Source organism: Aquarana catesbeiana, linkage group LG02, assembly GCF_042186555.1.
Source record: "Aquarana catesbeiana isolate 2022-GZ linkage group LG02, ASM4218655v1, whole genome shotgun sequence".
NCBI classification, from domain to species: Eukaryota; Metazoa; Chordata; class Amphibia; order Anura; family Ranidae; genus Aquarana; species Aquarana catesbeiana.
The window spans coordinates 183,612,883-183,637,470 of NC_133325.1; the positions used below are offsets into that span (position 1 = coordinate 183,612,883).

At 44.5% G+C, this 24,588-nt stretch overlaps 1 protein-coding gene across 2 annotated transcripts in view; it reads right to left on the reverse strand.

Moving 5' to 3' along the window:
* CNPY2 (canopy FGF signaling regulator 2) overlaps positions 1–24,588 on the reverse strand; it is a 63,809-nt gene that overhangs the window by 13,112 nt on the left and 26,109 nt on the right. For both annotated transcript variants that reach the window (XM_073614006.1, XM_073614005.1), the window contains 2 exons: positions 18,732–18,847; positions 8,106–8,303 (listed from right to left, as the gene is read on the reverse strand). In XM_073614006.1, coding sequence (XP_073470107.1) covers positions 8,106–8,303; positions 18,732–18,847 — 314 coding nt within the window. The remainder of the gene's footprint in view (positions 1–8,105; positions 8,304–18,731; positions 18,848–24,588) is intronic.

Genomic DNA, 24,588 nt, shown 5'->3' on the forward strand with positions numbered 1-24,588 from the left:
TGGACCAGGCCCCCTGAGAGGTTTGGCCATCCAGGTGGGCTCCCCAACCCCAAGAACTCACATTTGTCGTTAGAAGCTTGTCTAGGGAAAACCCCAGGAGAGACCTCTTGCCAGGTTGGTTGAATTCCTCCACCACCAGAGCGCCGTTTTACGTTTGAGGTGTGACTTATCTGTTTTTCTAACGACTCCTGGTGTGTCCATTTTTTGCAAGATATTCATCTGGAGAGGTCTGGAATGAGGTTGGCCCACTGTATGGCTGGGATCGACGCCGTGAGAAGTCCTAAAACTGCCATGGCTGATCGGACTGAAACTGAGAGATTGGTTTGAATCTGTCTCACCGCAGATTGAATCGTTTCCATCTTCTCTTGTGGCAAAAAAACGTTTTAAAGCACAGAGTTTATCGCATAACCCAGGAACCTTATCTCCTGCGATGGGTCTAGATTTGATTTTTCTAGATTCAGGAAGCACCTCAAGATTTTGAGGTGAGCATGAGACACCTGAAGATTTGTCAAGACCTGTTCTTTGGAGTCTGCAAAAAACAGGTCGTCTAGATATGGGATGACTAAAATCCCTCTTAGCTTCAGAGGCTCCAGGGCTTTCGCCATTATCTTTGTAAAGATCCTGGGGGAGGATGAAAGTCCAAACGGCAGAGTTCTGAAATGGAGATGCCAAACTGAAGTCCCCAGGTTGATGGCCAGACGGAGAAAGCGTTGAGAAACCTGAGATATCGGGACGTGTAAATAAGTGTCCCTTAAATCTAGGAATGCCATGAAACAGTCTGAAGTCAGTAATTTTATTATCAAATAGATCGTGTCCATCTGGAAATGTTTGCAACGCATCCATCTGTTCAGGATTTTTAAGTTCAGAATCAACCGATACTACCCGAAGGTTTTTTCACCAAGATGTGGGAATAGAAACCCCGACCCTCCTGATGTTTTGGGACCTGGATAATCACTTCCTGTTGAATCAGATCCTGCAGCAGGTTCATCATTGCGAAAGCTTTTTTTTGGTCTTTTGGAAGAGCTGTGACATAAAATCTGCTGGGGGGTGGGTCTCTGAAAACTCCAGAATGTATCCCTGGGAGATGATGCTTTTCACGTACAGGCTTGTAGTTGTATTGTGCCACTGTAGGTGAAAGGCAGACAATCTTCCCCCCACTGGGTTAAGAATGTCATTTGTTCTTAGGGGGCTGGTCAGGGCGGGATCTAAAGAGAACTCCTCTTCCCTTACCCCTTTGGGAGACCCAACGGTTCTTCTGGTCTTGATCCCTTTTTTTTTGTGGGGCTGTTGAACAGCACGAAAATTCTTCTTGATCGGTTGTTTATTTTTGGAAGGGAAAGCCTTTTTCTTGTCAGTTGTCCTGTCCAAGACAGTTTCAAGGTCTGGACCAAACACTATGTTTAGTGTCATCTGGTCCTTGGTACTTTTTATCATGAACCGACAATTGCACCTTTTCCTCCTGGATCTCGAGGGTAGTGTAGATCGCTCTCAAAAGGTCATCCACTTCCTCCAGTGATAGTTTGTACCTAGAGGCTCGGCTATCATCTTCCTCGTCTGAATCCCTGGAAGAGGGAAGAGTACTTGTCCCCCCATCCCCTGAGTCAACAACCTCTGCTGTTCTAGAGGTGGATGCCCTAAGGCTGGACGGTGGTTGCTGGGGCTCAACCTGACCTGCCGGGCTCTGTACCAGCATAGTTTTTACCGAATTCAACGAGTTTGTAAGCTCTCGTACTGAAGAGAACAAGTCCTTGTATTGCTGGGATGTTTCCTCTTCAACCAGCTCCTTAATACAGGACCTGCACATTCCTTTCTGCCACAAATCCCTGAGGGGGTTCTTGCAGGAAGGTCATTTCCTCTGACTTGGTGGGTCTGAATGCTTGGTTTTTCCTAACGCTTTTTCCTGCAATGAGAATAAATGAATTCCACCTAAGGGTCCCTAAACACTTTCCTGCCCTTAGTGCAAAAAAATAGACCACCACCAGACAGAAGGGAAAGGTGCCCCGAGCAGTGCAAAACCCCAGTTACAGCAACCACCATGTCCAAACTGCAGGGTCCAAGCGAAGTTACCTCTGACCGTGCAGCCACAGGCTCCCTGCAGCGAAGATCACACAAATCATAAGCCAATATGAAGAAGAATTAAGGTACCACTGTACCCCTCCTACCTGGGCCTGACTGGTGCCTGGGGCGCCTGCTTCCGCCATAGCTGTGGGTCTCTTGTCCATCCATAGCAGAGAGTGCAGCGGGGACTGAGAAAAAACCCATCTGGTTTTAAATTACCTGGTCCCGGCATCATCAACGAGGGCTGAAACTGTTAGAGCTGGTTGATAGACCCGCCCCCTTGGCCTCTGCGTTCCAGGCGACGGGAACCACTTGCTGCCACGCCCCCACAGGAAGCCGTGTCACCAGATGTGACATCACCTGCCAGCCAGGACCCGGAACTGCCATGCGGGACAGGCCGCCGACCAGCAGAGACATACCTACGGACCCCGGGCACTCAGACACTGATGCCTCCTGCAGGCTATTGCTTCCTCTGAGCTGGAGAGGCTTGGGACTCCGGAACACCCCCTGCCCATACTGGGATGGTCACTGCACTCCAGGCAGACACACTTTAAGGTAAGCCTTCTCCCTCCACCTTGGAGAGAGCACAGCTTCCCTGGTTCCAGCATGCACTTCCACCATGGCGGAGGAAACACAATAACTGAAGCCATGTTGGAAAAGGAGGGATTTAAAGGCTGCATGTGTTTCCTGGAAAATGGGTGGAGCTGCGCTATCTCCAAGGTTGCCCTAAAGGCAATTTGAGAAAAAAAAACATCAAAAAGGGTTCTGTGACCGCCAAGGCCTGAAGTGCACTGATCCTTCTAGCTGACATGATGGATACTAAAAAAATGGTTTTAAGAACTAAATCTTTTAAGAATGCTTCCTGCAGGGGTTCAAAAGGAGTTTCCTTGAGACCCTGTGATACAATAGATAAATCCCAACTGGGAAAAACTTTAAGGGCTACTGTGCCAGTGCCCTAAAAAACCCTGAAATTAACACTTCTTTGGATCACCGACAGTGAAGCCACATTTCGCTCCGCCCAGGTGAGCAACTTCTGGGACCCCTTTAGATGGATCGCCGACAGTGATGCCACATTTCACTCTGCCCAAGTGAGCAACTGGCTGACTAGCTCCAAGAGCCCTTTGCTCCTGGTTCCTCCCTGTTTTAATACATAGGCTACCGCTGTTGTATTTTCCAAGAGTACTTGCACATGTTGTCCTCTGACTGCCTGTTGAAAGGATAAGAGTCCGAGAAAGATGGCCTTCAGCTCTCCAGTTTGAGGACTTGCAGACTTCTGCTTTGGAGCAGGAACCCTGAGCGGTCTGGCCATCTGAGTGGGCTCCCCAAGCACTCGCGTCCATCATTAGACATTTGTCCAGGGGAAAGACCCAGGGGGAGACCTTTTGTTAGGTTGGTAAAATCCCACCACCACCAGAGCGCTCTTTTTAAGTTTGAGGTGAGCCATTCTTTAAAGAATGTTCATCTGGAGCAGCCGGGAATGTAGTCTGGCCCACTGTATGGCTGGAATGGACGCCGTAAGAAGTCCCAAGACTGCCATAGCTGTCCGAAAAGACAGAGATTGGTCTGAATCTGTCTTACCGTAGATTGGACCTTCTCTATCGTCTCCTGTGGGAGGAAGATTTTCTGAAGTACTGAGTTTATTGTATATCCCAGAAATTTCCTCTCCTGTGCTGGATCTAGATTTGACTTTTCCAGATTTAGTAGCCAACCAAGGCTCTTGAGGTGAGCCTGAGTTGCCTGCAGGTTTGTCAGGACCTGGTTTTTGGAGTCTGCAAAAAGTATTAGATCGTCCAGATACGGGACAACTAATATCTCTCTTAGCTTCAGAGGCTCCAGAGCTTCCGCCATTACTTTTGTAAAGATCCTGGGGGAAGATGATAGTTCAAAAGGCAAAGCTCTGAACTGGAGATGCCATACTGAACTCCCCAGGTTGAGATCTAGACAGAGAAACCATTGTGAAGTTTGGGCTATCGGGACGTGCAGATCCAGGGATGCCTTAAAGAAATTTGGGGTCAATAGCTTTGTTATCGAATAGATAGTATCTAGAAATGTTTGTAATGGATCGACTTGTTTAGAATCTTCAAGTTCAGTATCAACCGATACTTCCGAGGGTTTCATCACTAAGATGATGTGTGAATAGAAACACTGACCCTCCTGATGTTTTGGGACTTTGATAATGTCTTCCTGTTGTATCAGATCCTGAAGCAGGCCCGTCATTGCGAAAGTTTTCCTTGTCTTTTGGAAGATTGGTGATAAAGAATCTACTCGGAGGGGTTTCTGAAAACTCCAAATTGTACCCCTGGGTGATAATGTTTTTTTACGAACAGGCTTGTAGTGGTCTTTTCCCACTGCTGGTGAAAAGACAATAATCTTCCCCCCACTGGAGTGAGATTGTCACTTGTTTTTAGGGGGCTGATCGGGGGTTCTGAAGAGAACTCCCCCTCTTCCCATGACCCTTTGGAAGGCCCAGCGGTTCTTTTGGTCCTGGTCCCTATTTTTGTGGGGCTGCTGAACAGTACAAAAATTCTTTGAGTGTTTTTTTTTCTTTTTGGAAAGAACGGTTCTGTCCAGGACCATCTCAAGGTCTGGACCAAAAAGTAAGTCACCTGAGAATGGTAACCCGCAAAACTTTATCTTGGATGCCGTATCTCCAGGCCAAGTTTTCAGCCAGATAGTGTGTCTAGCTGAGTTCACCAGAGCTGAAGATCTTGCCGACATCTTTACTGATTATGCTGATGCATCAGCCATGTACTTTACCGCTTTAAGCATCAGTGGAAAGGATTCCAGGAACTCCTTTCGTGATGTACCCGCCTCCATGTGACCTTTACGTTTTTCAATCCAGACATCCAGGTTCCTGGCCACTACTGTGGAAGCCATTGCAGGCTTGAGACTGGATGAGGTAGAATCCCACGCTTTTTTCAGGAGGGAATCTGCCCTCTTATCCATCGCGTCTTTTAGTACCCCCATATCTTCGATCGCAGAGGTCCGTGCGACAGGATACCTGTGAGAACGCTGCGTCCAACCTGGGTTTCTTGTTCCAAACCTCGGTCTCCTTTTTCTTCAAAGGAGAATCTTCTCCTGAGGGTTTTGGAAAAGAAAGGACCTCTCTCTGGGTCCTCCCAATCTTTTTTAATTGCGTCCGAGAGGACCATGTGGACGGAAACATCCTGTGTTTGGTTTCATCCAAGCCCTGGTACATTTTGTCATGTACCGACAGTTGTACTTTTTCCTCCTGGATCTCTAGGGTCGTGCTTTTAAGAGATCATCTATCTCCTCTAGTGATAGCTTGTAACTGGACACCCGGCTATCATCTTCCTCTTCGTCCGAATCCCTGAGGGAAGGAAGAGTACTTGTCCCCTTATCCCCCGGGTCAATAGACTCTGCTGCCTTAGAGGTGAATGCTCGGGGGCTGGACGGAGGCTGTTGGGGTTCAGCTTGGCTTGCCGGGGTTCTGACCAGCAGAGATTCGATCGAGCTTAGGGAATTCATCAGTTCTCATACAGAGTTAAACAGATCCGTGCATTGTTGGGATGTCTCCTCTTCAACAAGCTCTGCTATACAGGTTCTGCACATGGTTTTTGCCATGAATCTCTGAGAGGATTCTTGCAAGATGGACAATTCCTTTGAGCTGGTGGAGGAGGTTTAGATTTTGCTGATGCTCTAACCTAGAAATAAATAACCAGAGTCACCATCTCCTTAGTGAGACAGCCCTCCACCAGGACAAAAAGAAACCATGTGCCCCAAAAAAGTTGCCAGACCTCTCAGATATAGCCCCCCCCATCCAGGCTGCAGGGTCCGAGCCGAGTCACCTCAGGCGGGAGGTATACAAACAGAAACACATAGGCCCACAAGGAGAAGATTGGGGCACCACTGTACCCTTCTTACCTGGGCCTGACCGGTCTTGGGACGCCTTCTTCCGCCGAGGCTGTGGGTCTCTCATCCATTTTGCAGAGAACGCAGCGGGGACTGAGCAAATAAAAAAAAATCTGGATTTAAAATTCCTGGTTCCGGCGTCATCAATGAGAGCCGGAACCGGAGGCACCAGCCGATAGACCTGACCCTGACCTCTACGTTGCAGCAATTGGAACCACTGTCGCCCCGCCCAGACAGTAAGACGCACAGCCGAACGTGGCGTACACCGTGGACCCCGGGCTCCAGGATGTGCCACCTCCTGTTGGCCATTGCTCCTCTGAGCTGGAGAGGCTGGGGACACCGGAGAACTCCCTGCCAGTACTGGGGAGGGGGGGGAGCTGGGATGGTCGCTGGAAGAAAAAACAAACAATGCCTTGAGGTGAGCCTATACCCCTCCACCTTGAAGAGAGCGCAGCTCCCCCTGGTTCCTACAGCGCTTCCACCATGGCGGAGGAAACACAATAACTGAAGCCATGGTGGAAGAGGAGGGATTTTAGAGCTGCATGTGTTTCCTGGAAAATGGGCGGAGCTACGCTCTTCTCTCCAAGGCTGTCCTGAAAGGTGATTTGAGAAAAATCTGCATTCCCAGTAGGTATTTTGCTCCGGTACACACAAATACATGCATAGGAGCATAAATATTAATGAATTTTACCTAGGAATATGCGCAAAACAAAATGCCTGAAATTACGTCCAAAAAAGCAGATGCTCAAACATCAGTTCCGCGTGCAAGAGGCCTAAGATTTTAAAGATTTTAAAAGTGTTCCTTGAAAAATAACTAAAGTCGAAACTTTTTTTTTCTCATTTAGGATAGAGTAAGGGAGGGTTATAACTCGTGTCAGCTTTTCTTTGCCATCTGTGTACCATAGGGAAAATTTCCCTTTACTTCCTGTCCCACAGCCAAAACAGGAAGTGAAAGGAAATCCCTACAAAGTGGGAATCCCGGGGTGTCACCATTGTCACCAGAACTAGTGTCCCCATTGGAAGATTTCCCTTCTTTTACTGTTTTGGTGTCAACCCAAAATGTGCGATTTAATTTCCTTTCAATGATAATGGTAAACAGGACAAATGGAGAGGGTGAATCTCCCCTAATGGGAGAACAGACAGCAATATAGGATAAAATGTGTTCTACTCAATCCAAAACGAAGAAAAAAGTTTTGCCTTACACGTTAAAGTGGTTATTACCCAAAAAAAAAAAAAAAGCTCCTGTTGCTTTAAAGTATAATCAGTAGTATAGTGCTGTTGCATTGTAATTTGTACCTTTTTATTGTATCTAAAATACCTGGTTGATCCTGTCCCCCTCTGTGTGCTGACCACAATAATCATGGCTGCTGAGCCCTGACCACCCTGGTCAGTTTACGTGCCTCCGTCATCTGCAGTGTACCGAGTGTCTCTTCCACTAAGCCTCCTCCTTCCTCCTTTTCTGTCAGCTCCGGTCTGTGTCTGCAGAGCCGACCTCCTCTGAGCCCCTCCCCTCCTGCCTCAATTCCAATACATTACATCTTCTATATTGTAAGCTCTAACGAGCAGGGCCCTCTGATCCCTCCTGTATTGATTTGTATTGTAAGTGTACTGTCTGCCCCCATGCTGTAAAGTGCTGCGAAAACAGCGCTATATAAATCCTGTATAAATGGTAATAATTACATAACACAATGATTTGTATCTTCTCTGTTTTAGCAAGATATTCAGTGCAGTATGTCAGTTTTTTAAAATGATAATCCTAAATACCTTTTTTGCACAACTCCTCTGTGCGGTCACATGATCTGCCTCTGCTGGCATCACTGAGGAAGCTCAGCCCCTCCCACTGCTCTTCTTAGATTGAGGGAGCAGAGGGGGATCATGTGACTGCACACAGAAGCTGTGAAAAAAGGTATTTATGATTATAATTTTAAAGAAATTCGCACACTGCACTTTATATCTTGCAAAAACAGAGATAATACAAGTAATTGTGTTATGTTACTTTACAACTTTTTTAGTAGACAAACTATATCAGATTTTTTAATTGCCTTCTTTGTCTCTCTGTGGAAGTAACATCTGTGGTGTCACAGAAAGCAATAAAAATCTGGTAATAAGCAGTTTTTACCAGTACTTGACTAAGCTATTCACATTCCCTCATACACTTCAGCAGTAATACTCACTGTGGACTTCAAGTCATCGATGACTTTTTTATCGATGTTAGTTGCAGACGCATCTAACTTTTTGCCATCCCGAGAGAGGACTCGCACATAGGTTTTGCGGTGCATTTCTGGGTCTGTCTTCTCACCATACTCCGTCATCTTTTCACACACATGCTCCAGAAGCTCAGTAAGATGAATTTCTGATCTGGCATAGGGTACCTACAGCAAATACAGTAAGGATAGCAGCAATTATTTGCACCATATTCTAGCTCCATTCAGATTTCTCAATCAAACCTCCCAGCTAGTTGAATGAAAATAAAACCTGACAGCTCAGGTCAGAGCCGCTGTACTAACAATCCAATGTTAGTACAGGGATCTCCCCTACTGTGCTATTGTGTTCTGACAGTGGGATGGCCCCCCCGCCAGAACACTCCAGTTAGCTCTCTCAGCCATCGGCTGAAAGCTCTGATGGGGAGCTGGTTGGCAGACCCTTTTTGGTCATGACCTTTCGACAGAACCTGACTGAACTTCTGATTCCCCGGCTTCCGTACACAAGAGCCAAATGTCATCCGGTTTCTATTGAACCGGCCGATGCCACCCGATATGCAGCTCGCGTGTACTGCTCTTAAAGTGGATTGTAAACCTATGTTTTTTTTTTTAAATTACAAACAACATCATACTTACCTCCACTGTGCAGTTCGTTTTGCACAGTGTGGCCCCAATCATCGTCTTCTGGGGTCCCCTGGTAGCGCTCGCGGCTCCTCCTCACATTGGTAAACCCCCTGGGAGAAGTGCTCTCCCTGGGAGTTGGCCTTGCTGGCGCGCTCCCGAGTTCAGCATTTGTGTGCACAGAGACAGAATGCCGGACTCGACCGCGCCCCCCCTGTCATTGGATATGATTGACAGCAGCGGAAGCCTATGGCTGCGCTGCTATCAATCTATCCAATCAAGAGCCGAGAACCCCGGGCAGAGAGGAAGAGAGCGTCTCCGCCGAGGGAACAAAGGGCTCAGGTGAATAAACCCGGGGGACTGGGGGGCCGGCCAGTGTCAGAAGTTTTTTCGCCTTAATGCAAAGGATGCATTAAGGTGAAAAAGGACAAACCTTTACAACCCCTTTAAAGCTGGGTATACACAAGTGAAATTCTGCCGGTTCATCAAACCACCTTCTGTCAAACAGTCTTGCTGGCAAATCAGCATTCGATCAGCTGCTGCAGTTCTGATCAGTGTATTCTGGCAGGGGAGGAGTCCCCACTGTCAGAATACAATAGTGCAGCATGGGAGATCCCTGCACCCACATCGCTTGTGTGGATACTGGGACCTGTGGGTGAACACAAAAATAATTCCAGTGTATACCCACATTTGGCAAACTATAGTGGTTTTCGATCTATTTCAATTGTTTTAAAATAAATACATTTTTAAACTTTGTTTTATTTTCTTAACCACTTAAGGACCGCCTCACGCCGATGTACGTCGGCAAGGCGGCACGGGCAGGCAAAATCACGTACATGTACGTGATTTGCCTCCCGCGGGTGGGGGGTCCGATCGGACCCCCCCCCCCGCCGCCCGAGGCGGTCCCGTTTGGTCCCCCGGCGATCGGAGATGAGGGGGAGGCCATCCGTTCGTGGCCCCCCCCTCGCGATCGCCACTGGCCAATCAGATCACTTCCTTTGCTGCTGTATGCTAAACAGCAGCAAAGGAAATGATGTCATCTCTCCTCGGCTCGGTATTCCGTTCCAGCGCCGAGGGGAGAAGACATCACTGTGAATGCACCAACACTACACAACACAGTAGAACATGCCAGGCACACAAAACACCCCCATCCCCCCCCTCCCTGTCACAAACTGACACCAGCAGTTTTTTTTTTTTTTCTGATTACTGCATTGGTGTCAGTTTGTGACAGTTACAGTGTTGGGACAGTTAGTATTACCCCCCTTTAGGTCTAGGATACCCCCCTAACCCCCCCTAATAAAGTTTTAACCTCTTGATCACCCCCTGTCACCAGTGTCGCTAAGCGATCATTTTTCTGATCGCTGTATTAGTGTCGCTGGTGACGCTAGTTAGTGAGGTAAATATTTAGGTTCGCCGTCAGCGTTTTATAGCGACAGGGACCCCCATATACTATCTAATAAATGTTTTAACCCCTTGATTGCCCCCTAGTTAACCCTTTCACCACTGATCACCGTATAACCGTTACGGGTGACGCTGGTTAGTTAGTTTATTTTTTATAGTGTCAGGGAACCCGCCGTTTATTACCGAATAAAGGTTTAGCCCCCCGATCGCCCGGCGGTGATATGCGTCGCCCCAGGCAGCGTCAGATTAGCGCCAGTACCGCTAACACCCACGCACGCAGCATGCGCCTCCCTTAGTGGTATAGTATCTGAACGGATCAATATCTGATCCGATCAGATCTATACTAGCGTCCCCAGCAGTTTAGGGTTCCCAAAAACGCAGTGTTAGCGGGATCAGCCCAGATACCTGCTAGCACCTGCGTTTTGCCCCTCTGCCCAGCCCACCCAAGTGCAGTATCGATCGATCACTGTCACTTACAAGGCACTAAACGCATAACTGCAGCGTTCGCAGAGTCAGGCCTGATCCCTGCGATCGCTAACAGTTTTTTTGGTAGCATTTTGGTGAACTGGCAAGCACCAGCCCCAGGCAGCGTCAGGTTAGGGCCAGTACCGCTAACACCCACGCACGCACCGTACACCTCCCTTAGTGGTATAGTATCTGAACGGATCAATATCTGATCCGATCAGATCTATACTAGCGTCCCCAGCAGTTTAGGGTTCCCAAAAACGCAGTGTTAGCGGGATCAGCCCAGATACCTGCTAGCACCTGCGTTTTGCCCCTCCGCCCGGCCCAGCCCAGCCCACCCAAGTGCAGTATCGATCGATCACTGACACTTACAAAACACTAAATGCATAACTGCAGCGTTCGCAGAGTCAGGCCTGATCCCTGCGATCGCTAACAGTTTTTTTGGTAGCGTTTTGGTGAACTAGCAAGCACCAGCCCCAGGCAGCGTCAGGTTAGCGCCAGTACCGCTAACACCCACACACGCACCATACACCTCCCTTAGTGGTATAGTATCTGAACGGATCAATATCTGATCCGATCAGATCTATACTAGCGTCTCCAGCAGTTTAGGGTTCCCAAAAACGCAGTGTTAGCGGGATCAGCCCAGATACCTGCTAGCACCTGTGTTTTGCCCCTCCGCCCAGCCCAGCCCACCCAAATGCAGTATCGATCGATCACCGTCACTTACAAAACACTAAACGCATAACTGCAGCGTTCGCAGAGTCAGGCCTGATCCCTGCGATCGCTAACAGTTTTTTTTGTGGCGTTTTGGTGAACTGGCAAGCACCAGCGGCCTAGTACACCCCGGTCGTAGTCAAACCAGCACTGCAGTAACACTTGGTGACATGGCGAGTCCCATAAATGCAGTTCAAGCTGGTGAGGTGGCAAGCACAAGTAGTGTCCCGCTGCCACCAAGAAGACAAACACAGGCCCGTCGTGCCCATAGTGCCCTTCCTGCTGCATTCGCCAATCCTAATTGGGAACCCACCGCTTCTGCAGCGCCCGTACTTCCCCCATTCACATCCCCAACCAAATGCAGTCAGCTGCATGAGAGGCATTTTTATGTCCTCCCGAGTACCCCTACCCAGCGAACCCCCCCAAAAAAGATGTCGTGTCTGCAGCAAGCGCGGATATAGGCATGACACCCGCTATTATTGTCCCTCCTGTTCTGACAATCCTGGTCTTTGCATTGGTGAATGTTTTGAACGCTACCATACACTAGTTGAGTATTAGCGTAGGGTACAGCATTGCACAGACTAGGCACACTTTCACAGGGTCTCCCAAGATGCCATCGCATTTTGAGAGACCCGAACCTGGAACCGGTTACCGTTATAAAAGTTAGTTACAAAAAAAGTGTAAAAAAAAATATATATATATATAAAATAAAAAAAAAAAATTGTTGTCGTTTTATTGTTCTCTCTCTCTATTCTCTCTCTCTTGTTCTGCTCTTTTTTACTGTATTCTATTCTGCAATGTTTTATTGTTATTATGTTTTATCAGGTTTGTTTTTCAGGTATGCAATTATTTATACTTTACCGTTTACTGTGCTTTATTGTTAACCATTTTTTTGTCTTCAGGTACGCCATTCACGACTTTGAGTGGTTATACCAGAATGATGCCTGCAGATTTAGGTATCATCTTGGTATCATTCTTTTTAGCCAGCGGTCGGCTTTCATGTAAAAGCAATCCTAGCGGCTAATTAGCCTCTAGACTGCCTTTACAAGCCGTGGGAGGGAATGCCCCCCCCCCCCCCCGTCTTCCGTGTTTTTCTCTGGCTCTCCTGTCTCAACAGGGAACCTGAGAATGCAGCCGGTGATTCAGCCAGCTGACCATAGAGCTGATCAGAGACCAGAGTGGCTCCAAACATCTCTATGGCCTAAGAAACCGGAAGCTACGAGCATTTTATGACTTCGATTTCGCCGGATGTAAATAGCACCATTGGGAAATTGGGGAAGCATTTTATCACACCGATCTTGGTGTGGTCAGATGCTTTGAGGGCAGAGGAGAGATCTAGGGTCTAATAGACCCCAATTTTTTCAAAAAAGAGTACCTGTCACTACCTATTGCTATCATAGGGGATATTTACATTCCCCGAGATAACAATAAAAATGATAAAAAAAAAAAAAAATGAAAGGAACAGTTTAAAAATAAGATAAAAAAGCAAAAAAATAATAAAGAAAAAAAAAAAAAAAAAAAAAAAGCACCCCTGTTGCCCCCTGCTCTTGCGCTAAGGCGAACGCAAGCGGCGGTCTGTCGTCAAACGTAAACAGCAATTGCACCATGCATGTGAGGTATCACCGCGAAGGTCAGATCGAGGGCAGTAATTTTTGCAGTAGACCTCCTCTGTAAATCTAAAGTGGTAACCTGTAAAGGCTTTTAAAGGCTTTTAAAAATGTATTTATTTTGTTGCCACTGCACGTTTGTGCGCAATTGTAAAGCATGTCATGTTTGGTATCCATGTACTCGGCCTAAGATCATCTTTTTTATTTCATGAAACATTTGGGCAAGATAGTGTGTTTTAGTGCATTAAAATTTAAAAAAGTGTGTTTTTTCCCCAAAAAATGCGTTTGAAAAATCGCTGCGCAAATACTGTGTGAAAAAAAAAAAATGAAACACCCACCATTTTAATCTGTAGGGCATTTGCTTTAAAAAAATATATAATGTTTGGGGGTTCAAAGTTATTTTCTTGCAAAAAAAAATAACTTTTTCATGTAAACAATAAGTGTCAGAAAGGGCTTTGTCTTCAAGTGGTTAGAAGAGTGGGTGATGTGTGACATAAGCTTCTAAATGTTGTGCATAAAATGCCAGGACAGTTCAAACCCCCCCCCAAATGACCCCATTTTGGAAAGTAGACACCCCAAGCTATTTGCTGAGAGGCATGTCGAGTCCATGGAATATTTTATATTGTGACACAAGTTGCGGGAAAGAGACAAATTTTTTTTTTTTTTTTTTTGCACAAAGTTGTCACTAAATGATATATTGCTCAAACATGCCATGGGAATATGTGAAATTACACCCCAAAATACATTCTGCTGCTTCTCCTGAGTACGGGGATACCACATGTGTGAGACTTTTTGGGAGCCTAGCCGCGTACGGGACCCCGAAAACCAAGCACCGCCTTCAGGCTTTCTAAGGGCGTGAATTTTTGATTTCACTCTTCACTGCCTATCACAGTTTCGGAGGCCATGGAATGCCGAGGTGGCACAAAACCCCCCCAAATGACCCCATTTTGGAAAGTAGACACCCCAAGCTATTTGCTGAGAGGTATAGTGAGTATTTTGCAGACCTCACTTTTTGTCACAAAGTTTTGAAATTTGAAAAAAGAAAAAAAAAAAAAAATGTTTTTTCTTGTCTTTCTTCATTTTCAAAAACAAATGAGAGCTGCAAAATACTCACCATGCCTCTCAGCAAATAGCTTGGGGTGTCTACTTTCCAAAATGGGGTCATTTGGGGGGGTTTTGTGCCACCTGGGCATTCCATGGCCTCCGAAACGGTGATAGGCAGTGAAGAGTAAAATCAAAAATTCACGCCCTTAAAAACGCTGAAGGCGGTGATTGGTTTTCGGGGCCCCGTACGCGGCTAGGCTCCCAAAAAGTCCCACACATGTGGTATCCCCATACTCAGGAGAAGCAGCTAAATGTATTTTGGGGTGCAATTCCACATAGGCCCATGGCCTGTGTGAGCAATATATCATTTAGTGACAACTTTGTGCAAAAAAAAAAAAAAAAAAAAGTGTCACATTCCCGCAACTTGTGTCAAAATATAAAATATTCCATGGACTCGATATGCCTCTCAGCAAATAGCTTGGGGTGTCTACTTTCCAAAATGGGGTCATTTGGGGGGGGGTTGTGCCACCTGGGCATTTTATGGCCTCCGAAACTGTGATAGGCAGTGAAGAGTGAAATCAAAAATTTACACCCTTAGAAATCCTGAAGGCGGTGATTGGTTTTCGGAGTCCCGTACGCGCCTAGGCTCCCAAAAAGTCCCACACATGTGGTATCCCCGTACTCAGGAGAAGCAGCTGAATGTATTTTGGGGTGCAATTCCACATAGGCCCATGGCCTGTGTGAGCAATATATCATTTAGTGACAACTTTTTGTAAATATTTTTTTTTTTTTTTTTTTGTCATTATTCAATCACTTGGGACAAAAAAAATAAATATTCAATGGGATCAACATGCCTATCAGCAATTTCCTTGGGGTGTCTACTTTCCAAAATGGGGTCATTTGTGGGGGTTTTGTACTGCCCTGCCATTTTAGCACCTCAAGAAATGACATAGGCAGTCATAAAACTAAAAGCTGTGTAAATTCCAGAAAATGTACCCTAGTTTGTAGACGCTATAACTTTTGCGCAAACCAATAAATATACGCTTATTGACATTTGTTTTACCAAAGACATGTGGCCGAATACATTTTGGCCTAAATGTATGACTAAAATTGAGTTTATTGGATTTTTTTTTATAACAAAAAGTAGAAAATATCATTTTTTTTCAAAATTTTCGGTCTTTTTCCGTTTGTAGCGCAAAAAATAAAAACTGCAGAGGTGATCAAATACCATCAAAAGAAAGCTCTATTTGTGGGAAGAAAAGGACGCAAATTTCGTTTGGGTACAGCATTGCATGACCGCGCAATTAAAAGTTAAAGCGACGCAGTGCCAAATTGGAAAAAGACCTCTGGTCCTTAGGCAGCATAATGGTCCGGGGCTCAAGTGGTTAATATTTATGTCATATCCTATTTTTTTTTTTTTTTTTTTTACAAACAACTATTTTGAATAGGATCTACAATGATACTGCATTCACAGAGCACATCAAAAGACATTTACTGCTTACTTTATATTTGACTTTCAATTGTGTCCCTGTATGGGAAGTCTTTTTCCGTTTGTAGCGCAAAAAATAAAAACTGCAGAGGTGATCAAATACCATCAAAAGAAAGCTCTATTTGTGGGAAGAAAAGGACGCAAATTTCGTTTGGGTACAGCATTGCATGACCGCGCAATTAAAAGTTAAAGCGACGCAGTGCCAAATTGGAAAAAGACCTCTGGTCCTTAGGCAGCATAATGGTCCGGGGCTCAAGTGGTTAATATTTATGTCATATCCTATTTTTTTTTTTTTTACAAACAACTATTTTGAATAGGATCTACAATGATACTGCATTCACAGAGCACATCAAAAGACATTTACTGCTTACTTTATATTTGACTTTCAATTGTGTCCCTGTATGGGAAGGCAGGCAGACAAAGGGGGATAAAGCTGGTCATAGATGGATCAAAATGTTGCTGGGACCGGCCAAATTTAGATTCATCTATGGACAGGCCAGTTGTACAGAAGTCAATCTCTTGATCAACTTCTATGCAACCAGCTGGTCAGGTTTTTTTTTTTTTTTTTTGGTTGATCAGTGTCCCTGACTATAGCTGGAAGCACTGATGACTGCATTCTGACAGCGGGGAACTCTCCTCGCTGTCAGAATACAATAGTTACATCAGAGGGATTCCCCCCATCAATACAGAGTGTGTTCATGGAGGAGTCAAATCATTTGTTTTTGGTTGAACGAAAAAAAAAAAAAAAAAAGTGCATCATCTAAAGTGCGTTTGTGTAAGTTTCAGCCTTGAGTTATTCTACTCTGTATACAACAGGCTTTTTTTTTTTTTTTTTTGAAAGGCAGACAGACTGGAAAACTGCAGCACCCCCTGCTGGGTGAAACGAAGAATACCATATATTCATGCAGACATTCATGTTTTACAGAAAAAAAAAAAAAATCTGACCATAGCAAACAAATATATGCAAAAGGTACGGTAAATATTCCTTAGGCCCCTTTCACACTTATACGACTTCAAAGTCACGTGATTTTACCGCGATTTCGCGGCCGCGATTTGGGAGCAGTACTACTTTGTACAACTTTGCCACATTTTTGGCATTAACAAATGAAAACATACAGTAGTTGGTATGAATCATAAGGGGGAACTCCACTCCAAGTTTTAAATATAAAACTGGTGTGGGTTCCCCCCCAGGGGCATACCAGGCCCTTAGGTCTGGTATTGATTGTAAGGGGAACCCCCTACGCCGAAAAATCGGCGTGGGGGTCCCCCCAAAATCCATACCAGACCCCTTATTCGAGCACGCAGCCCGGCCAGTCAGGAATGGGGGTGGGGACGAGCGAGCGCCGCCCCCCCCCCCTCCTGGACCGTACCAGGCCGCATGCCCTCAACATGGGGGGGTGGGTGCTTTGGGGCACCCCAAAGCACCTTGTCCCCATGTTGATGAGGACAAGGGCCTCTTATCGACAACCCTGGCCGTTGGTTGTCGGGGTCTGCGGGCGGGGGGCTTATCGGAATCCAGGAGCCCCCTTTAATAAGGGGGCCCCCAGATCCCGGCCCCCCACCCTATGTGAACGAGTATGGGGTACATTGTACCCCTACCCATTCACCTAGGGAAAAAAGTGTCAATAAAAAACACAGTACACAGGTTTTAAAGTAATTTATTAGGGAGCTCCGGGTCTTCTTCCGACTTCGGGGGCCCTCTTCCGACTTCGGGGGTCTCTCCGGCGTCTTCTCCCGGTGTCCGCATCTTCTGCCGGCTCCACCGCTATCTTCTGCCAGCGGTGGCCCGGACTTCTGGATCGTCTTCTTCCCTCTTCTCTTCCAGAGATGTTGACACGACGCTCTCTCCAGCTGCAATGGTCTCTGAACGCTCCGCAACGGACTTATACAGGCGGTGACCCCGCCCCCTTATGCTGTCACAGTCGCTGGGCATGCTGGGACTGTGACGTTTTAGGAGGCATGGTCACCGGGTGATGACCACGCCCCCTTATGACGGCACAGTCCCAGCATACCCCGGGACAGTGACCTCATAAGGGGGCGGGGTCACCGCCTATATAAGTCCATTGCGGAGCGTTCAGAGACCATTCCAGCTGGAGAGAGTGTCGTGTCAACATCTCTGGAAGAAAAGAAGAAGAAGGCAGAAGGCAGAAGTCCGGGCCACCGCTAGCAATTGAGCTGCAGAAGATAGCGGAGGAGCCGGCAGAAGATCAAGACACCGGGAGGAGACGCTGGAGAGACCCCCGAAGTCGGAAGAGGACCCCCGAAGTCAGAAGAAGACCCCCGAAGTCGGAAGAAGACCCCAGAGCTGCCTAATAAATTACTTTAAAAACCTGTGTACTGTTTTTTATTGACACTTTTTTCCCTAGGTGAATGGGTAGGGGTACCATGTACCCCATACTCATTCACATAGGGTGGGGGGCCGGATCTGTGGGCCCCCTTACTAAAGGGGGCTCCGGGATTCCGATAAGCCCCCCGCCCGCAGACCCTGACAACCAACGGCCAGGGTTGTCGGGAAGAGGCCCTTGTCCTCATCAACATGGGGACAAGGTGCTTTGGGGTGGGGGGGCCCAGCAGGGTGCCCCCCATGCCCCAAAGCACCCACCCCCCATGTTGAGGGCATGCAGCCTGGTACGGTCCAGGAGGGGGGGGCCGCTCGCTCGTCCCCACCCCCATTCCTGACCGGCCGGGCTGCGTGCTCGGATAAGGGTCTGGTATGGATTTTGTGGGGGACCCCATGCCGATTTTTCGGCGTAGGGGGTTCCCCTTTGATCCATACCAGACCTAAGGGCCTGGTATGCCCCTGGGGGGGAACCCACGCCGGTTTTTTCATTTAAAACTTGGTGTGGCGTTCCCCCTCAGGATTCATACCAGACAGCTGTCAGCACTGCCTGTCGCTCATCGCGAAAGGAAAAAAAGTTTTCCTTTCCCGATCAGCGAGCCAGGCTTGTGCTTACAAAGTCGTACTGAAATCGTGTCTATATTATTCGGGCACGATTTGCATGCTACTTGAGGGTTTAACATTGAGGTCTATGGAGTACAACTCGCATAGAAGTTGGACCAAAGTAGTGCAGGGACTACTTTCAAGTCGGCACGACTTAAAGTCGTGCCAATATGAATGGTAGTCATTGAAAATCATGGAGAATGACTTGTCATATGATTTTGCAGTACAAAATCGTGGGACAAGTCGTATAAGTGTGAAAGGGGCCTTAATCTATTAATAACATGATTTTTCATCAAAAAGCTCTTAAATTGCCTTACTTCTACTATTGACTGAGACCCATCTGGATTTATTCGAAAAGATCCTTTCTGAATTGTCTTCTTTGGATTCACTTGAGAGATTTCCCACTCCATTTCATCAACGAGAGCCCGGCAAGCTGGTTTAAGAGAGACTTTTCCTTATTCCACGTGACAAAGTAAATATATAGTGTGTGTATGTATATGTAATTTATGTATCTCTCTCTCTCTCTATATACACACACACACACACAATATAATATATATATATTACATATATATATACACACACACACACACACACACACACACACACACACACACACACACATACATACACCCCAGATGTTGGGTTTACCATTATCAGTGAAAGTAAAAGAAAATCACAAATTTTGAGATGTCCCCAAAGAAAAATAAATAGAAGGAAAGACTGGTGACCTGGGGGGCCCCAAAGCGTTGCCCTTAATTTGCAGGGATTTCCTCTCATTTTCTGTTTTGGCTATAGGAAAGGAAGTGAAGATAAATCCCCTCCAATGTGACACAGAAATAAAATAAAACTGACGAGGGTTATAAACCTTCCTTACTCTATCCAAAATGACAAATGTTTTGCCTACAGTACTACTGCAAGACTTAATTATTAATTACATTCAAAGTCAATAAATCGAAAGATTCAATAGAATTAATGGGTAAACATCTTTAAATAACTGCAATAAGGAAAAAGGGCTACCAAAAAAGCCAATACATAGCTAAAAATCACAAAATGTGCAACATAACATTAAAATGTTCATCATTATGTTGCACTTTTATCTATGTATGGGTTTTTTTGGTAGCCCTTTTTTCTTGTATGTATGTTTGTTTTTTGTATATACCTGAATAAATGTTTTAATGAATATATGTGTACGGTATATCATCAGGAAATCAACACTTAACGCCCATTCTTTCATACTCTCTCTTTTTTGCAAATATTTGAGGGCTGGTGTTTCCTTGTAGCCAGCAAGCTGTTTGAGCTTGGGGCCTTGAATCTCGATCTTTACAGTACCTCACTTTAAACATCTTTAAATCTTCTTCATAATACAGAAAGTTTTTTTTTTTTTTTTTTTTTAAAGGTGGGTTTTTAAAACCAACGTGTAATATCAAGAATAATATTAGAAATTGATTATATATACATACATATACATATCAATATATCTGTATCACACACACCCTGTGCACCTAACTGATTTTATACATAAAAGAAGAAACTGGATAAAAATAAAATAAAAGCCACGTAAAAAGCTTTTACTAAACTATGGCTAACCCTGATCCCACACCCCCTAAACCAACTGCACAAATCCCCACCCCAACTACTTACTTACCTTGGATCTGGAGTTTTAGAACACTCCTATGTTAACATCATCGGGTGCAAAATTCTCTTTACTGCTTTCCCCATTGACTGAAGCTGTACATTGAGGATATCCAGTCTAAGTATACAGCAGTGTTAATTTAGTCGACTAAAACGATAAACATTTTAGTTGACTAAATTAATATTATTTTAGTAGACTAAAATACGACTAAAACAACTGAGATGACTAAAATATGACTAAAACTAAAATGCCATTTTAGTCAGTCAAAAGACTAAAATGGGACTAAAACTAAAATGCCATTTTAGTCAGAAAACTAAGACTAAAACTAAATTGAAATTTGACTTCAAAATTAACACTGGTCTCTAGTGCACATTTAATACCTCAATAACATAAATAATAACATATCAGATTTTTCACTCCAGCAGTATTATGAGTTTGGAAATTGTAGAGAAATTTTTAACTAAGGCATTACAATTTAATTACACCCATTCGATTTTAGACGACTAAAAATGAGTTTTAGTCGACCAAAATGTAGTGGAGATTTAGTCGACTAAATACGACTAAAACTAAAACAATTGCAGAAGACTAAAATGGGACTAAAACTAAAATGCAATAAAACTAAGACTAAAACTATATTGAAATTTGCTACCAAAATTAACACTGGTATACAGCCCTATTTAAATCAATGGGGATCTTAAATGGGACCAGTGATAAAAATAAAATGAGTGCATTTGAGCTTAGGAGGCCCGGAGGGAGCAATAGTTTAGTAAAAAATAAAAAGCTGCTTTAAGCTCCACCTGCTGGCTGATTTTTGGAAAACAAAATATTTTATTATTCTAAATCAGTGTTTCTCAACTCCAGTCCTCAAGGCGCCCCCAACAGGTCATGTTTTCAGGCTTGCCATTATTTCGCACATTAGATTTGATCAGTTTCACTGCCTTAGTAATTCCCACAGGTAATTCCATGACCTGTTGGGGAGCCTTGAGGACTGGAGTTTAAAAACACTGGAGTTGAAAAACACTGTTATAAATGACAAATATCTGACAAAAAAATAAATAAAATTGCATTTAGCTTTTGTGCAACATTTCTTTAGAAGATAAAATCAAGTGTGAAAATAAACAGAACACAGTCAAAAGGAAAGAAGGTGTCCATCTGAGGATGCACTATTGTAATGCCATTTTAAAACAAATCTACAACATGAAAAAAAGCATGAGCCATGTGCAACTCTACAATGCACTAACTTACATTTTTATCCTACAAAATCATAAATGATAAAACTATTGATTTCACCACAGATATGCAACATGAAAACGAATACCACCTAAAAATCAGATAGACTGGCCCCCTCATGACCGTAAAGGTAAAGCAGAATTGTAGGAAAAATCTCTCCAAACTGATTTATTTTTTGAGTGATGTCATCATACAATTAGTGACTCCAATTCTAATCTAATTTTAATATGTTGTATGCTACCATGCAGGTCTGACCAAATCCAAAACATCGGTAATAATGGCACTAGTTAAAGCATTGGTAGGAGGCTATAGAACAGTTTTGTTACTCACTCTCAGTGTATGTGCTACAGCATAGGGCCAGGATCTATGCACAGGACAGATTTGTATGGAAATATGCTCACTCTAGTGTCATGACATCACTAGTGACAGTATGTCAATTCAACCAGCATGCTTGATGTACCTATTTCTATAGGCTTCAGGGCTCTTTTGGAGAGGGGAGTGTATGTACATGGCAGCTTGCTAAGAATGAAAAGGACATATGCCATACCTTTAAGTAAAAAGGTGTGATGTTGGCAAGTTCCTACCGGATGGCAAAATGCACTGTTGGTACATGAGAGAACATTCTGCACTGCTAGACATTGTTTCCAAACACTGCCCTCAAGTCTCACCAACAGGTCATGTTTTGCAGATAGCCACACAGAGGCAGAAGAAAAAAAAAAAAAAAAAAAAAAAATCGCATTGATGAGACAATAACCTATTAAAGCAAAACTGTGATGTATTTTGGCTACATGAATACATACATAAGCTGCATGTTAGTATTACCGTATCGCATATTATTTTTAATATCTCTAGCCTGCAATGATTAATAAAAAAAAAAACAAAAAAACCCCACACAACAAACGCACCTGTTGCGCCCCCCCCCCCCCCCCCCAGCTCCCAATCTTGGAAAAGCCTAGATCAGATGATCCCTGGCTACCAATGATTTTTGCCGGGTCTATTGTTTACAGGCTTCATTGTGCAAACTTGAAGTGAGATACAAGATTATCTAGTTTAAAATGGTTGTCCTTTGAAATCCCTTACACAGATAAAGAAAAAGACATCAAAAGACCAGCTCTTAAAAGCAAACTATAAAGTTGCCCATACATATAGAATAGATAACCATTTCAAGAAATGTGGGATTTCAAGTTAAACAAAAGTTTAGATGGCTTGTACAAAATACTCTTCAGAAAAATGTACTTGTAGAACTATTTTTCCCCATCTTAAGACCTTACAATATCTGTCAACAATTACTTTACTTGGAAGCACCAAAGCCATTTGTTTTAATCCAACAAAATTTTATTAAGTTTACAGGAAAGACAATAGAAGCATTTCGGGCAGACCCATAGGATTTCTCTTATAGACTACACAATCCAGTGAACAATCATCGGCAACAATATAGCTCCTTCAATACATGGTTCCAGTTACACTCAACCTCAATTTGTACCTCACCCGGCATTGATTCCTAGTAGCCTATCGTACACCAGCTCCATAGGGGCCAATTCCGGTACATCCAACCATGGACCCCATATTTTTTCAAATTTTTGCATACTACTTCTATGTTGATATATCAACTTTTCCAACTTCAGAGTTCTGTTAACATTATCAGTCCATTCTTTGGAATGGTCGGGGGCTTATCAGACTTCCAATGGGTCCTAATCAATTTTCTGGCCTGAAAAAGTACTCTATGTATAGCCTCTCTACATTGTCCTTCCCATTCATATTCCTCCAAGGCCCCCAAGAGACATGCTCTAGGGTCCTGTGGAAGATTCACATTAAAAACTGAGTTAATGTTCCGCACCACTCCTGCCCAATACGTGTGGAGCTTGGGACACCTCCACAGCATATGTATAAGATCCCCATGCTCATGTTTGCATCTAGTACATGTTGGTTCCGCCTGCCGACTCATTAAATGTAACCTGTGGGGGGTATAGTACGTTCTCAACAGTATATATAGTTGTGTAAGTTTTTGAGACACATTAAGTGAACATAAGTCCACCGCTTGAAAAATCTCTTCCCACTGATCCTCGTCAAGCTGTCCCACCTTCATTTCCCATTTCTCTCTCACCCTCAGGGGATGCCGCTTCATCACGGATTGCAACAGGATGGTATAGCATTGAGAAATAAATCCTTTAGATGAGTCAGCATCCCTCAGGAGGTTAAATATCGGGGCTGGTGACAAGTGCCATTCCGAGGAGCAGCCCTGAGCCATCACTGCGTGTCTGAGTTGCATGTAATAAAAAAAAACATTGATGCAGGCAAATTATACGCCTCTTTTAGATCAGCAAACGTACGCAACACCCCATCCCGAAAAATATGTTTAATATGGGTAACTCCAAACTGTTTCCATCGAGCCCCACTTTGTAATTTAGCTAATTCCCCATAAGTGTCATTGTGCCACAGGGGACTGTATTCCGTATAGCCATCAATATTCTGGAGATATTTGGATTTATTCCATACCTTTTGTACCAGACTGAAAGTAGGGTATTTTTTATGTGGCCTAGTGAAGGCCTGTGCCTCCAAAGCCATATGAATATGTCCCCTACCTACTGTATGTAACTTTAGCTTGTGTGATGAGTTTTGTGATGGAACAAATGTACCAATCAAGTGTTGTAGTTGGGCAGCAAGGTAGTACAGCCATGGGTTACATAGTTACACAGTAGGTGAGGTTGAAAAAAGACACAAGTCCATCAAGTCCAACCTATGTGTGTGATTATGGGCAATGCCAATCCACCATAATCCCTAGGTCTCTGTAAATTTTCCAATTTGATCCGGGCAGGTCCATTCTTCCAAATGAGAGTTCAGAAAATGGCATTAACTATATGAAATATCTTTCAGGGAATGACCATAGGGGTATTATGTAGGAAGTAGAGTAACTGTGGCATAAGAATAATTTTTACCAGGTTTAATCTACCTGCTACGGATAATGAGAGGGAGTTCCAAGTCTTGATTTTATCCCGGAAACGTTGTAGGAGGGGGAAAACATTCAAATGTATAAAATCCCTGGGTTGTGACGTAATTTGAATCCCCAAATCTTTGAAGGAAGTGGCCCTCGGAACTGGGCAAGCGGCGCTCACAGTCTGCGATTCTTCTCCATCCAGTAAAAGAAGGGCCGACTTAGACCAATTTATAAGAAGGCCGGAATATGTCCCAAATTTGGATATGGTCGACATGGCCTCCTGAAGAGAGAGGTCCGTGTCACCAAGTAAAAGCATGGTGTCATCAGCATACAACATAATTTTTTCCTGCATGTCACCATAACAGAAACCTGT